The following is a 16,216-nucleotide window of genomic DNA, read 5'->3' on the forward strand; positions in this document are numbered from 1 at the left end:
ATATACTTAAAGGATTTTAATTTGTGAATGCGATCTGGGCTGGCAGGATTCTAAGGTTAGCATTCCTCACTCCATGTGTTCGCTTCGAATTACACAGCCAAGTATAAAAAGAGAGAGTCCTGCTACCCTCAGTGTATCAGTAGCTGGTGGCAGCAGATTATTTGGGGAGAATGTTGGGAGATGTCTGGACTCGGTGGGCCAGGAGTGATTTAGCTGATGATGTTCAGAGACCAGAGCCTGTTGAGGCCCTCCTGGAATGTCAGAGGACATTACACATATCTCCCCATTTTCCCCAGTACATTGGAACGTATTGTTAGCTCACCCCACTACTCTGAGTGCTGTGATGTTCAGGCTTCATTAGGCTTGGTTGGTTCCCTGTGGAAAGAGGTCACAGGACTCTGGTTAGCATTTCGTAATATATACAGGCTGATTATAGGAGGAGGCATAGGGCAGAATCCAATGGGGTGCTTTGTTGTTGTTCAGTCATTAAGTCGTGTCCGACTCTTTGTGACCCCATGGACCAGAGCACGCCAGGCCTTCCTGTCCTCCGCTCTCTCCCAGAGTGTGCTCAAGTTCATGTTAATTGCATCAGTGATGCTGTCTAGCCATCTCATCCTCTGCCGTCCCCTTCTCCTTTTGCCTTCAATCTTTCCCAGCATCAGGGTCTTTTCCAGTGACTTTTCTCTTTGCATCAGGTGGCCAAAATATTTGAGCTTCAGCTTCAGTATCTGTCCTTCCAATGAGCACTCAGGGTTGATTTCCTTTAGGATTGACTGATTTGACCTCCTTGCAGTCCAGGGGACTCGTAAGAGTCTTCTCCAGCACCACAGTTCGAAAGCATCAATTCTTCGGCGCTCAGCCTTCCTTACAGTCCAGCTCTCACAGCCATAGGTTACTACTGAGAAAACCATAGCTTTGATTATACGAATCTTTGTCAGCAAGGTGATGTCTCTGCTTCTTACTATGCTGTCTAGGTTTGCCATAGCTTTCCTCCCAAGGAGCAAGCGTCTTTTAATTTCATGGCTACAGTCACTGTCTGTGGTGATTTTGGAGCCCAAGAAAATAAAATCTGTTACTGCTTCCATTTCTTCCCCTTCTGTATGCCAGGAAGTGATGGGGCCAGATGCCATGATCTTCGTTTTTTTAATGTTGAGTTTCAAACCAGCTTTTGCACTCTCCTCTTTCACCCTCAACAAGAGGCTCTTTAGATCCTCTTCGCTTTCTGCCATTAGGGTGGTATCGTCTGCGTATCTGAGGTTGTTGATAATTCTCCCGGCAATCTTAATTCCAACCTGTGGTTCATCCAATCCGGCGTTTCTCATGATGTACTCTGCATATCACACTGTTACCCACCATCATATCACAGCTGCTGCCAGGGCCCAGAGCCAGAACAGAGATTAAATTGATAAAGAGATATTAACCCTTCTATCGGTATACCATCGGTATACCATCGGAAGATGGGACTCCCAGGTCGGAAGATGGTCAAAATACTACTGGGGAGGAACAGAGGATAAGTTCAACTAGCCCCAGATGTGATGACATAGCTAGCTCAAAGCCGAAAGGATGGCTACCAGCCGATGGTGCTGGTGGTGAACGACGAATCCGATGTTCTACAGATCAACACACCATAGGAACCTGGAATGTAAGATCTATGAGCCAGGGCTAATTGGATGTGGTTATTGGGGAGATGTCAAGATTAAATATAGACATTTTGGGTGTCAGTGAACTAAAATGGACTGGAATGGGCCACTTCACATCAAATGACCACCAGATCTACTACTGTGGACAAGAGGACCACAGAAGAAAAGGAGTAGCCTTCATAATTAATAATAAAGTGGCTAAAGCAGTGCTTGGATACAATCCAGAAAATGACAGAATGATCTCAATTCAAATTCAGGGTAAGCCATTTAACATCACAGTGATTCAAATATACGCCCCAACCACAGATGCTGAAGAAGCAGAAGGAGATCAGTTCTATGAGGATCTGCAGCACCTACTGGATAGTACGCCAAAAAAAGATGTTATTTTCATTACAGGAGACTGGAATGCTAAGGTGGGTAGTCAAACGACACCTGGAATTACAGGCAAGCACGGTCTGGGAGAACAAAATGAAGCAGGACATAGGCTGATAGAATTTTGCCAAGACAACTCACTGTGCATAACAAACACTCTCTTCCAACAACCTAAGAGACGACTTTATACATGGACTTCACCAGACGGTCGACACCGAAATCAGATTGACTACATCCATTTTAGCCAAAGGTGGCAGACATCTATGCAGTTGGTAAAAACAAGACCTGGAGCTGATTATAGTTCAAATCACGAACTTCTTATTGCACTATTTAGAATCAGACTAAAGAGAATAGGGAAGACCCACAGATCAGTTAGATATGAGCTCACTAATATTCCTCATGAATATGCAGTGGAGGTGAAGAATAGATTTAAGGGACTAGATTTAGTAGATAGGGTCCTGGAAGAACTATGGACAGAAGTTTGCAACATTGTTCAGGAGGCGGCAACAAAAAACGTCCCAAAGAGAAAGAAAACCAAGAAGGCAAGATGGCTGTCTGCTGAGACACTGGAAGCAGCCCAAGAAAGAAGGAAAGCAAAAGGCAACTGTGATTGAGGGAGATATGCCCAATTAAATGCAAAATTCCAGAGGTTAGCCAGAAGAGATAAGGAATTATTTTTAAACAAGCAATGCACAGAAGCGGAAGAAGATAATAGAATAGGAAGGACAAGCGACCTCTTCCAGAAAATTAGAAACATCGGAGGTAAATTCCAGGCAAAAATGGGTATGATCGAAAACAAAGATGGCAAGGACCTAACAGAAGCAGAAGAGATCAAGAAAAGGTGGCAAGAATATACGGAAGATCTGTATAGGAAGGATAATAATATTGGGGATAGATTTGACGGTGTGGTCAGTGAGCTAGAGCCAGACATCCTGAAGAGTGAGGTTGAATGGGCCTTAAGAAGCATTGCTAATAACAAGGCAGCAGGAGATGACGGTATCCCAGCTGAACTGTTTAAAATCTTGCAAGATGATGCTGTCAAGGTGATGCATGCCATATGCCAGCAAATTTGGAAAACACAAGAATGGCCAACAGATTGGAAAAAATCAACTTATATCCCCATACCAAAAAAGGGAAGCACCAAAGAATGTTCAAACTATCGAACAGTGGCACTTATTTCGCATGCCGGTAAGGTAATGCTCAAGATCTTGCAAGGTAGACTCCAGCAATTCATGGAACGAGAATTGCCAAATGTACAAGCTGGGTTTAGAAAAGGCAGAGGAACTAGAGACCAAATTGCCAATATCTGCTGGATAATGGAGAAAGCCAGGGAGTTTCAGAAAAACATCTATTTCTGTTTTATTGACTATTCTAAAGCCTTTGACTGTGTGGATCATAACAAATGGTGGCAAGTTCTGGGTGGTATGGGGATACCAAGTCATCTTGTCTGCCTCCTGAGGAATCTGTATAACGACCAAGTAGCAACGGTAAGAACAGACCACAGAACAACAGACTGGTTTAAGATTGGGAAAGGAGTACGGCAGGGTTGTATACTCTCACCGTACCTATTCAACCTGTACGCAGAACACATCATGCGATGTGCTGGGCTTGATGAAGCCAAGGCTGGAGTTAAAATCGCTGGAAGAAATATTAACAATCTCAGATATGCAGATGATACCACTTTGATGGCTGAAAGCAAGGAGGAGCTGAGGAACTTTATGACGAAGGTGAAAGAAGAAAGTGCAAAAGCTGGGTTGCAGTTAAACCTCAAAAAAACCAAGATTATGGCAACCAGCTTGATTGATAACTGGCAAACAGAGGGAGAAAACATGGAGGCAGTGACAGACTTTGTCTTTCTAGGCCCAAAGATTACTGCAGACGCTGACTGCAGCCAGGAAATCAGAAGACATTTACTTCTTGGGAGGACAGCAAAGACAAATCTTGATCAAATAGTTAAGAGCAGAGACATCACACTGACAACAAAGGTCCACATAGTTAAAGCAATGGTATTCCCCATAGTAACCTATGGCTGCGAGAGCTGGACCATAAGGAAGGCTGAACAAAGGAAGATAGATGCTTTTGAACTGTGGTGCTGGAGGAAAATTCTGAGAGTGCCTTGGACTGCAAGAAGATCAAACCAGTCCATACTCCAGGAAATAAAGCCAGACTGCTCTCTTGAGGGAATGATATTCAAGGCAAAACTGAAGTACTTTGGCCACATAATGAGAAGACAGGATACCCTGGAGAAGATGCTGATGCTAGGGAAAGTGGAAGGCCAAAGGAAGAGGGGCTGACCAAGGGCAAGATGGATGGATGATATTCTGGAGGTGACGGACTCGACCTTGGGGGAGCTGGGGGTGGCGACGGCCAACAGGAAGCTCTGGCGTGGGCTTGTGCATGAAGTCACGAACAGTCGGAAGCGACTGACCGAATAAACGACAACAACCTTTCTATCACTGTTCCCATGCTAGTAGAGAAAGGTCACCGTTAATTTGGGAGATGCTAATTTATTATATTGCCTTCCACCCTGGTTTTCATGCCATCAGCCAACTCCGGCAAGCCTCAACCAGTTTACACTTTAGAGTCGCACCCTGTCACAATACAAACTAGCCTAATCCGGTCTGTGGGCTACCCTTACGAAAGCACAGAAGTAGCTGAGAGCGAGACAAACAGTGCCATCTACTGTCCTGCTGTTGCCACTCAAATTCTAGGCAGTTGCCAGGAAAAAAAAAATGTTGTTAGGTTAGGTGTGCGTGCACACAGAGGCAGGGGGTTTCAGAAGCATCGAAGGCATCTTTAGACAACAAAAAACAAAAGAAAGGAAGAAAAGATCTTATTAATTCTCTCTCTCTCTCTCTCTCTCTCTCTCTCTCTGGTGATGGGTCAGCTTCTTCCATCATACCTGAGGTAAGAAGGCTAGCTTAGGGGGAGCAGGGCAGACTACCATAGGAAATTCAGGGAAACTGATGAGGAGCTGCAGCCTGCCCTCAGAATCAACTTGTCACCTGAGGTGGCTTCCTCATGCCACCTATCAGTAGGACCAGCCTTGTATTTGCTCATTCTGTCTCTCTTACACACATACACATTGTTGTCACTTTCACTATTATGCCCACATTGTTGGCAGGAAGAATTGTATAAAAATGTCCTCCATGGAGTTGATTTCCTTGACAGGAAGGCCAATCATGTGAGCAGAAACTTTTATGCACATTCCTGGGAGTAATGTGAGAGCAACTGCAGAGGTAATACCAACCACATCAGCCCAGGGATGTGTAAAGGGAGCCTAGGACACAAATAGCTGTCATCATTCAGGCATCTGTGCCCTTTCTGTTTTATACCTTTCAGTCAGGAGAGCTGTTTTACCAAGTGGTAGCTTACCATGGTGTTCATGTAACCACTTGGCATATTTGCTAACCATGTCATCCATTCTGCCATGTAGTGAGGATAATTTTATGAAACAGGGAAGGCGGTAGAATTCCCTTCAGTATTTCACAAGACAGTATGGCTAAGTTCCTCATTACACTGCACACTGAGGTAAAAGTTACCAAATGGTAAATCTCCATCTGTATTCAGCCCCTCTGTTTCCCAGCAAACCAGGCATTAAATTATAGCCACAAAGAATTATAGCAAAGTAGTTCCCACACATCCTCCTTATGCAACTCACCTGTTTTACTTTAAAGCTGACTTCAGGTATAAGTTTGACAGAGGAAAAAATCTATCGCAATTAAAAACAAAACCTCAGGGGGAGCGGGGGAGACACTTAAAAGACAAGTCAGCAGAAATACAGCTGTTCCCTGACAATACAAGCCAGAGTGAAAAATAAACTTTTTTCCACACTCCAATCTTGCATGTCTGCAGGATCCAATCTTTGGTCCCTGAAAGCAAGTTTCAACACTTTTGAAAGGACAGATCTATTCTTTATCCAGCCGTGACATGGGAGTCAGCATTTTCTAGCCTGACACATTTATTGGACAGTGCATTAGGACTGGAGAGCTTGGAGGGAGCATTCTAGCCTGTTCGTTTTTTTTGTTTACCAAAGCCAGTATGTTGTACCTGGATTATTAATTCCTGTCTTGTTAAATGGATGAGAGTTATTTTAAGAAGCGTTCTTGAATAATGGGAATATAAGGTGGACCAGGCTATAATGAGAACAGTCTTCTCCCTTACATAAGTAGCTTTTAATTGGGAAAATAATTAAGGTCAGTGAGAGTTACATTTGTAGCTATGTATAAACCAAGGACATATTTTCATTTCTTTTTAAAGATTTCCTTTTTAAAAGATTCCTTTTACTCATCTTGTAAAACTTTTCTATAAAATCATTCTCGCCATGAACCCAGGGTCATCCATGAAACTATTGGTGGGAGAATCAGAAGGAAGTACTTCTTCACACAGTGCATAGTTAAACTGTGGAATTTACTTCTACAGGATGTAGTGATGGCCACCAATTTGGATTAAAAAAAAAAAATTAAAAGAGGATTGGACAAATTCATGGAGGAGAAGGTTATCAATGGCTACTAGTCCTGATGGCTATACGCTTCCTCTAGTTTCAGACGTAGTACATGGATAGGAGGGTGCTGTTGCACTCATGTCCTGCTTGTGGGTTTCCTGTACACAGCTGCTTGGCCACTGTGTGAACAGAATGCTGGACTGGATGGACCTTGGTCTGATCCAGCACAGCTCTTCTTATGTTCTTAATCATAACATTTACTGCACCAGAGTATAAATGAGTTATATCAACAGTCACACCAGCACATTGTCTGAATTCATGCTACCACACAGGCACTGCAACCCTCGATATTGTCTTTTATGGATTTAGTGCATGGGTGGAATAGTCAAGAGGGAAAACAAATATATCTTATGTCGTTCAAGAGGGCCACTTAGGACTTTGCCTTGGGTTCCTTGGGACAGGGGGAAGGTGGGGTACAAATGTAATAATAAATAAAGCATCGGCACCTTGAATTGTGCTAGAAAATATTAGGAAACAAATTCAGTGTGTGATGTTTCAGCTCATCAGCTGTTGATTCACACCATCAGGAGGGTGGTCACTGCATAATGAAGAACTTATAATATTAGACTATGAAAATTATTGTGGTGGGTGAGTGTTCATATTTAGCAACTGTTTCACTTTCTCCAACAGAAATACTTAAAAGACTATCATTTCCAAAATGCAAAAACAGATCATTTCTGGAAAGCACTGGCAGAGGTATGTTCTGTAAAAATGTAGTTCTTGACATGAAAAAATGGTCTTCTTTTCACTTGAAGAGCTTCCCAGCCCCTACCTTCTCCTTTCTTTTCATTTGGTTAGAAAAGTAATCTTATGACTAATTTCTCTATCCTTTTCAAATGTAGCACTTTGTTCACACAAAATCTCACTATCCCATATTTTTATATGAGGAAATTGCTCAAGGCAGGATGATGAAAAGTAAAATATAATAAAAAGAAACTGCAAAAGAATCACATTTTTTTACGTATACATACAGAATATGTCATCCATAATGTTCCCTGCATAGAGAAAAACCAGGTTGCTTTCCTGTAACTGTGGTTCTTTGAGTAGTCAGCTATACCGTCACCTATCAAGAATCAGTGTAGTGTAGTGGTTAGAGTATTGGACTGGGACTCGGGAGACCTGGGTTGTAGTCCCCAGTGGGCCATGAAGCCCACTGAGTGACTTTGGGCCAGTCACTGACTCTCAGCCTAATCTACCTCACAGGGTAGTTGGGAGGATAAAATGGAGAGGAGGAGGGATGTACTTCACCTTGGTCTCCGTGGAGGAAAGATGGGATATACACATAGCAAATAAATAAGTACATTCAAGTAAAAATATGTATTTATTTACTGAATATATGTACCACCCAAATGGCTCCGAGTACCATTTTTTGGTGGAAAAGTGAGGAAATAAATAAATAAATAGAATTCAGTTTTGCAAACTCTCTGGGCTGTTTACAAAACCAACAAGCTAAAAGAGTTCATCAAAACTCAACCAAAAAAGGGACTGCTTAAGCTGTTATCAACCCCAGTTGGATCCTCAATTAATTTTAAGCCCATTTCGATTTAGGAACATTGTATGCATTTAGAATGAGCCTGTCAGATATCATCTCTGACAGAATTCCTAAAGCTTTAACAGCTGCAGTGCATGCAGGGGACCGGGCAGTACATTTTCTCCCATAACTGTGGCACACTGATGGGAGAAGCTGTTGCCTACAGTGCTTTTTCCCAAGCCAGAGCTTATACTTGAAAAAACTGAGATTTCTTCCAGGCACTGTGAAGCTGGCATTGCTAGAGTCTTTGCTTCCTTTTTGTTTCAGGATAAAAAGACTAGTTATAATGAATCCCTTCCCCCACCCCCAAACTGTTATGGGACAATATGTGTAAGGCATCAGAATCAAATGTTCACTTGAGGTAGCCTGTAATTTCTTGAGCATCCACCTCTCCAGAAGCCATTCAGTAAATATATTATTTGGACCAGCTGTGCCCATATGGTTTCTAAAGCCAGCATTTATGAGGGGGAAACAGTTCTCTCTGTAGGCTCTCACCTCCTGAGCAGAAGAGTTATACCCTTCTTCCATCTCCTTTGGCTTTCTCAACATGACCATCCACTATTATTCTTAGGCAAGTGATAAACCAGTCAAAGAAGTGATGGACACCTGGACCACACAGATGGGATACCCTGTGCTGAATGTGCATTCGAACCAAACTCTGCTACAGAAGCGTTTTCTCCTTGATCCCAAAGCAGACCCTTCCCAGCCACCGTCTGCATTCAGGTACAGTTTCTCCTGTAGTTGAGTGTTGTTGTCATGTTGGCCATGGTCTAGGCTGAGATGTTTTGCTTCCCCAAATGGCCCCACTGCATGATCTTTATTCAGAAGTTTGACAGTATAGAAATATAATTCCTTTCAATCCTTACATAAGGAATGGGGAACCTGTGCACCCCCAGATGTTGTTGGAATACAAATCCCATCATCCTTGACCATTGGCCATGCTGGGTGGGGCTGATGGGAGTTGGAATCCAGCAACATCTGGAACACCACAGGTTCCCCTAGCACTGCTTTACATAATCACAATAACTAACACCCCTGTGTGATGATTGTGTGTGGCACAGCAGAGCTAGCAACTGGAATCAAAGGAAAGAACACAAGAACATAGGAAGCTGCCTTATACTGAGTCAGATCATTGGTCCACCTAGCCCAGTACTGTCAACACTGACTGGCAGCAGCTCTGCAGGGTTTCACCCAGGATTCTTTCTAACCCTACCTGGAGATGCCAGGGATTGAACCAGGGGCCTTCTGCATGCAAAGCAGGTGCTCCACCACTGAGCTATGCCATTTTTTCCAGAATTAGTAAGACAAATCTGCATAACTTGCTAACAACTCATGAATGACCAGCCATGTATCAGGACCTACCAGGTCCTGGACAACAGCCAGGACATACTGTTTTGCTACTAAAGTGCAAGCTTTGAACTTTTCAAAATTTCAAAATTTTCTGCACATCTACATTGCTCAAGTTTCAGTTTTTTTAAAAAATGAGCAAAATCAGTCTGGTCGATCTCCAGTAATAAGCTTTACGCTGCTGTATTCGTGTGTGTTTGTATGTGTGTTTAAAATCTCTTCATTTCCATATTTTCAGTTACACATGGAATATTCCAGTGAAATGGTATGAGGGGACTACAAGCATTACAACATTCTACAATAAATCAGAATTAGCAGGTAATCTTAACTCATGGGCAGAAGCTATCTATGCAATATACCTTATTAAGGAGCAAGAAAATGGTGAACATCAAGTGAAACATTAGCCCTCCTGTGCTTAGCCTACTTATTAGAAGTAGGTGCCACAGTGAACCCAGTGGGATTTTCCTTTAAAGTAGACATACTTTGAATAAGGCAGTGTTGCCATTTGGGGGAAAGCAGGAAGGACTGGTGTCCCTCCCCCACTGGTTTCAGACCACATATGAAGCCACCTTATATGGAGGCCGCATTTGGAGTACCGTGTCTACTTCTGGGCACCACATTTTATGGAGGGCATTGACAAACTGGACTGTTTCCAGACAGAAGTGACCAGGATGGTGAGGAGTCTGGAAACCAAGCCTTTTGAGGAACAGTTGAAAGAGCTACGTATGGTCAGTATGGAGAACAGAAGATTAAGGAGAGACATGATAGTGGTCTTTGAATATCTGAAAGGCTGTCTTTCAGATGACAGATCTCCAGAGCTCTGTTGCTTCTGGGGACAGGACTAAAACCAATGATTGGAGGTTGCAGGGAAACAGATTTTGGCTAAACATTAGGAGAATCTTTGTAACAGTGAGGGCTGTTCAACAGGGGAATAGGCTGCCTTGGGAGGTGATGGGTTTCTCCTTCACTGGAGGTATTTCAGCAGAGGCTGGATGGTCAGGCATGCCGTAGCTGCATCCTGAATTGCAGAGCCTGCATTGACCAGGGGATTGGACTAGATGATCTCCAAAGTCCCTTCCAACTCTGTGATATATGATTCTGTGAGACACACCATTGGTCCATTGGACATAGTATTGTCTATTCAGGAGAGGTCTTTTTCAGCCTTATAATCTAAACTCTTTTTAACTAGAGATGCCAGGGATTGAACCTGGTGCCTTCTACTTGGAAAACACACGAGGTTGGACCCAGGATCTGCCTTCTGTTGATAAGATGGGTTCCGCTCTGACCCTCTGTGTAATATTTTCAGGGGACTGGTGGGGCTGCCGTGGGGAGGAGGAGGGGTGGGGAAGTCCACTTCTGCCAGCCTAGTTGCACATGACTAAATCTGGATCCAACCCATGTTCTTCCACTGAGCTATCATTTCATCCCAAGTGATTATTCTTCAGGAACACTCACTTTTCTGGCCAACTTATTCTACACACCAACTATTGATATAAACAGTTCAGTGTTCTTATGTACCAATCCATGTATAAACACCAAGGAAAAATATCCCTTTGCTGAGAAAAGAAAAAAAGGATGAATTTGAGTATGAGACATGCTATCAGACTGTCAGTCTGAGTTGATGCATAGGCTGGTTCTTTATATCCTACATATTTAGCAAGTACAGTGGTAAGATGTTTTCCTGAAATTACAGCACAAATATATTTTAGCGTGCCAAGATGTGGTCTAGAACAGCGGTCCCTAACCTTTTTGGGACCAGGGACCAGTCCGTGGAAGACAATTTTTCCACGGACTGGGGGGGGGGGGATGGGACCGGACTGCAATAGGGGTGTGGGAACCCCCTTACCTTGGGTCCACGGGGGGGGCGATCCGTCTCTCTCCCCCCCCCCGGAATCCTCGCTGGCCCTGGACTCACTGCAGAGCTGCCGGCCGGCTTCAGCCGGGGGCGGACTTCCGGCCGCTGAGACGCAAATGGCGTCCGCATAGCGGACGCCATTTACCTCCCTGTTCTTTGCAGTAATAGGCTATTACTGCAAAGAACAGGGCCAGAGCTGGACTTGCCGCGGAGCAGAGCCGGCCAGGGCTGGCGAGGATTCCGGGGCGGGGAGGAGGGGCAGATCGCCTCCCCCCCCCTGCGGACCCAAGGTAAGGGGGGTTCCCACACCCCTACTGCGGCCCGGTCCCTAACAGGCCACGGAGTGGTACCGGTCCGTGGACCGGGGGTTGGGGACCCCTGGTCTAGAGTTAAGGATAATATACACAACCAAGTTTTCATTGTTTAAGGGGCACAGGAGTGCGCCTTTAGTTAAGGTGAGTTGGGGGGGGGGAGTTCAACCATTACCTCAGAGTTCTACTGCTTAAAAAAATGAAACGTGTAGAGCTAATAACTTGAAAAATGGCATTAATAATCTACCTGATGAGTTCTACACAATTCAAAATGATCCAATACAAATTGCCACAAATACAGCAAATTTAAAAGTGCTGAAAATTGACATATTTGTATTTTTTACTCAAGCAGCAGCTCAGCAATCATATATTTCAAATTCTGGGGGAAACTACTGATGTATTTTATTCAGGCTTGTGGAGAGATGTGCCTTTCAATGGTTTGGTGAAATTTTGAGCAGCCCTTTAAAAATTATCAAGGTTTTTCTGCCCCATGAAAGCCTATTGTTATGTTGGGCATGCTCAGTTTCACTCTGAAGCTAGAATGCTGCCAGTACTCCAGTGTTTTGAATTCCACTGTTCCTGTAGCATTCTGACAGTGGGAGAGGGGTAGCAGGAAACAGTCAACTGAGATAAGAGTGAGGTAATTTTGAAGGCTGAGGGAATCACTCTCACTGATGAAGAGAAGGAAGGAAAGGAAAATGCTATGCTGCAATCCTGTGTAGGCTTGGTCAGAAATAAGCTGTTTTGAACATACAAGGACATATTTCTTTATTTGTATGCATCAACTCAGTTAATGACTTGTTTGGGGGGGGGTGTTTGAATTTGTTGTTTTTTTCAGAACACTGTAATAATAAATTTCCTTTTTAAAAATCAGGGAAATTCAGTTATCAAAAACCTGCCAGTTTAAGACTAGAGTTAAGACTATCTCATTTGGCTCAAGCGCCACAAAACCAGAAAATTGGAAGTTTGGCTGATGGCTTAACAGGCATGCCCTGTCATCAGTAATGATTTTGTGCAATGTCACAAATTGTGCTTGCTTACAAGCAACTAACAGGCATGGGTCATCTCACAGGAGGATTCTTTGACAATACAGTAAAAACCAGATGCTTCACAAAGCAATACAGGACCAGAACAACATTGGGCATGTTTGCTGGTCTCAGGGATTTCAACCTTCTCATCTGGATTTAAGCCTGAAAGACCAAGGGAAAGTGGGGGCGCATGGAGGGCATGTTGTAATTTGTGACATTGCACAACATCATCACTGATCATGGGGCATGTCAATTAAGGCATGAGCCTTAGCTTCCCATTTCCTGGCTTTGTGGGACTCGAGCCAACGTGAGATACCCATAACTCTGGTCTTAAACCAGCAGGTTTTTTTTAATGTGAGCTAGGTGGATCTGCGTTTAGCACACTGAAGCAGTTGCGTAATCTTTCATCAGCTCCCAGCCATCTTGTAACCTATATTTATATTTCTGTAAGAAGACCCACCACGATGTGGTAAACTTGGCTCCCATATTTTATTCTGCGATGTGCTGCTTTTAAAACTGTTGCTTGTTTTTAACTGCTATTGGTTTTATTAATTGGTTTTCTTTTTAGGTTGTATTTTGTTTTGGTTTTAGGTTGTATTTTTATCTTAATTTGTACCATGTTGATTTTGCATAAGCCACCTTGTGTATTTTTGTAGAAAGGCAGGATATAAGTTCAACAATAATAATGATAAGAAGAAATAATAATGATAATAGGATTATGAGCAGGGAAAATGGTGTAGGAATTTCAAAACCATTCTGCCATACAGCAAACTGAGCTCAAAGCCATTCAGCTAAGAAGGTCACTACATAAATTTGCCCTAACTAGACAAGTGGTAAGTGCTAAATCAGTGGTTACTCCACAGCAGAAAAAAAAAAAACTTAACTTCAGATATTTTTAGTAGACCTACTATAGTCAAAATCCATAGCATCTCTACCTTCCATCTACTTGATGCTATGTGAGGTAAACCCCTCTTCTTAGCTAGCTTCATTAGCCTATATTTTTATACTTGATCTAATACATGCCATGTAAGCATATAAGAAAGGATGGGTTGTTTACCAAACACTATGTCAACACAAGGTCACAAACAATGAAGTTATCCCAGCACTGCAAAGTTTGAAAAGGAAAAGTCTGGAATCAAACTGCAAGTGAGCAGTTACATTTAGCTTCAGTTAATCTATATACACTAGTGTTCACTAACAGCCTGATGTGTGTGATTATTATTATTATTTTCTTCTGTAATCCCCCTGTAAATCATTCTGGCTGTTCGCAAAGACACTTTTCGCTCCTTTCGCAAGTGATGCTTATATTTTGTTGTCACCTTCCTCAGATCTATAAATCTAATCAAAAGGTTTACTTGAATATGTATTCGATTTTTAGAATCAAATGGTCTGCTAACATCCAGACATTAGGTAGAAGAATTCATAAGGTCATCACTTATGAAGATGACCTTTAATACTTCAAAGGTTTGTAGAGACTACAACCACAATCCTAGGGAGTAAGTCGTATTTAAGTCAGTAAATTCACTTAGGATCATGCTGCCTAGAAGACAAATACTAAATGTTAACAAAAACATTGTGCCATCTACCATGGGGTGATAAATTGTTAATTTGCAATTAACATCCAGTGTGCATAAGAAAATTTCCAATGAAACTAATTTTCATTAAATCAGTAAAGTTCATTTCCACTTTTAACAAATCCTTTTATTGCAAGTAAAGGCTTCCTAAAATAGTGTAGCAAAGACTAAATAACTAAACACATTCCTAAACCAATTTTAATTTAATTGGGTCAGGTTTCTTATGAATACAGGATATAACAATTTGATTTGCATTGTCTTCAAGAAGCAGTGAAACAGGAAGAAGGGGAATTTTAAGAACACAGATAGCCTTGCCAGAGATATGTATCCTGGTAACATCCAGGCTTGATTACTACAATGTGTTGTGTGTGGGGCTGCCCTTGAAGACTACCCAGAAACTTCCATTAGTTATAATATGGCAGCCAGACTACTGACTGGAACTGACAAGTTGGAATATATATACAGTCAGGGCCAGAAATATTGGAACAAAGATAATTATTTTGGCAGTTGGCCTCTGTACACCACCGCATTGAAATTGAAAGGAAACACACCCAGATGGGAGCAAACTCAGGACTTTCAGTTGTCATTCAAGGGGTTTGACAAAAGTGGGGCACCCATCATTGGTGGCTCATAAGTAATGCCAGGTGTGGCCTGTTTCCTGGGTACCTCATGACCAATCAAGCAGATAAAAGGCCTGGAGGGGGTTCTGAGTGTTACATTTGCATTTGGTATCTGTTCACTGGAACTCCCAACATGAGGTCCAAAGAGGTGTCCATGCAAGTGAAGGAGGCCATCATTAGGATGATCAGAGAGATAGCAGAAACATTGGGAGTGGCCAACACAACAGTTTGGAACATCCTGAAAAAGAAGGAATTAACTGGCAAGTTCAGCAACAGCAAAAGGCCTGGAAGACCACGGAAGACAACTAAAGTGGATGACTGCAGAATTCTGCTCATGCTGAAGAGGAACCCTTTCACAACATCTAGCCAGGTCAAGAACGCTCTTGCGAAGGTAGGCATATCATTGTCAACATCTATAGTCAAGAGATGGCTTTATGGATACAGAAGTTACTCTGTAAATACAGAGGCTTCACAACAAGGTGCAAACCACTGGTAATGCTCAAGAACAGACAGGCCAGATTAGCGTTTGCCAGCAAACACCTTAAAAAAGCCTGCCCAGTTCTGGAATAAGATTCTTTGGACTGATGAAACCAAGATTAACTTGTACCAGAATGATGGGAAGAGAAAAGTATGGAGAAGGAAAGGAACAACTCATGATCCAAAGCATACCACATCATCTGTCCAACATGGTATAGGCAGTGTTATGGCATGGGCATGTATGGCTGCCAATGGAACCGGGTCACTGGTGTTTATTGATGACCTGACTGCTGATAAAAGCAGCAGGCTGAATTCTGAAGTGTATAGGGCTATACTTTCTGCTCAGATTCAGCCAAATGCTGCCAAACTGATAGGGTGCCGCTTCATATTGCAGATGGATAGTGACCCAAAACAGACAGCAAAAGCTACCCAAGAGTTCCTCTAGGCAAAGAAGTGGGATGTTTTTCAATGGCCAAGTCAGTCACCTGATCTCAACCCAATAGAGCATGCTTTCCACTTACTGAAGACAAGACTGAAGGCAGAAAGACCCACAAACAAGCAGCAGCTGAAGGCAGTTGCAGTCAAGGCCTGGCAAAGCATCTCGAGGGAGGAAACTCAGCATTTGGTCATGTCCATGAGTTCCAGACTTCAGGCAGTCATTGACTGCAAAGGATTTTCATCCAGGTATGAAAGGCGATCCTTAAGTTTGAAATGATGTTAGTTTGTTCCATTGCTTATGAGCCACCAACGATGGGGATGTGTGTATGCCACTGGCTGTCCTTCCTGAATGGTTAGTGCCCCACTTTTGTCAAACCCCTTGAATTACAGCTGAAAGTCCTGACTTTGCTCCCATCTGGGTGTGTTTCCTTTAAACTTCAATGTGGTGGTGTACAGAGGCCAACTGCCAAAACAGTTATCCTTGTTCCAATATTTCTGGCCCTGACTGTATGTATGTAT

General features: G+C 42.9%; 1 protein-coding gene across 2 annotated transcripts in view; it reads left to right on the forward strand.

Moving 5' to 3' along the window:
• The window catches only part of ENPEP (glutamyl aminopeptidase), a 95,894-nt gene that overhangs the window by 53,077 nt on the left and 26,601 nt on the right, over window positions 1-16,216 (forward strand). For both annotated transcript variants that reach the window (XR_014792029.1, XM_084855863.1), the window contains exons 9-11: window positions 7,147-7,212; window positions 8,619-8,770; window positions 9,633-9,712. Coding sequence is in view for 1 of the 2 variants with exons in the window: in XM_084855863.1 (XP_084711989.1) it covers window positions 7,147-7,212; window positions 8,619-8,770; window positions 9,633-9,712 (298 nt within the window). In the remaining variant the exon portion in view is untranslated. The remainder of the gene's footprint in view (window positions 1-7,146; window positions 7,213-8,618; window positions 8,771-9,632; window positions 9,713-16,216) is intronic.

Source organism: Heloderma suspectum, chromosome 5, assembly GCF_057233095.1.
Source record: "Heloderma suspectum isolate Gila_16-S chromosome 5, 16-S_ref, whole genome shotgun sequence".
In the NCBI taxonomy this organism is placed as follows: Eukaryota; Metazoa; Chordata; class Lepidosauria; order Squamata; family Helodermatidae; genus Heloderma; species Heloderma suspectum.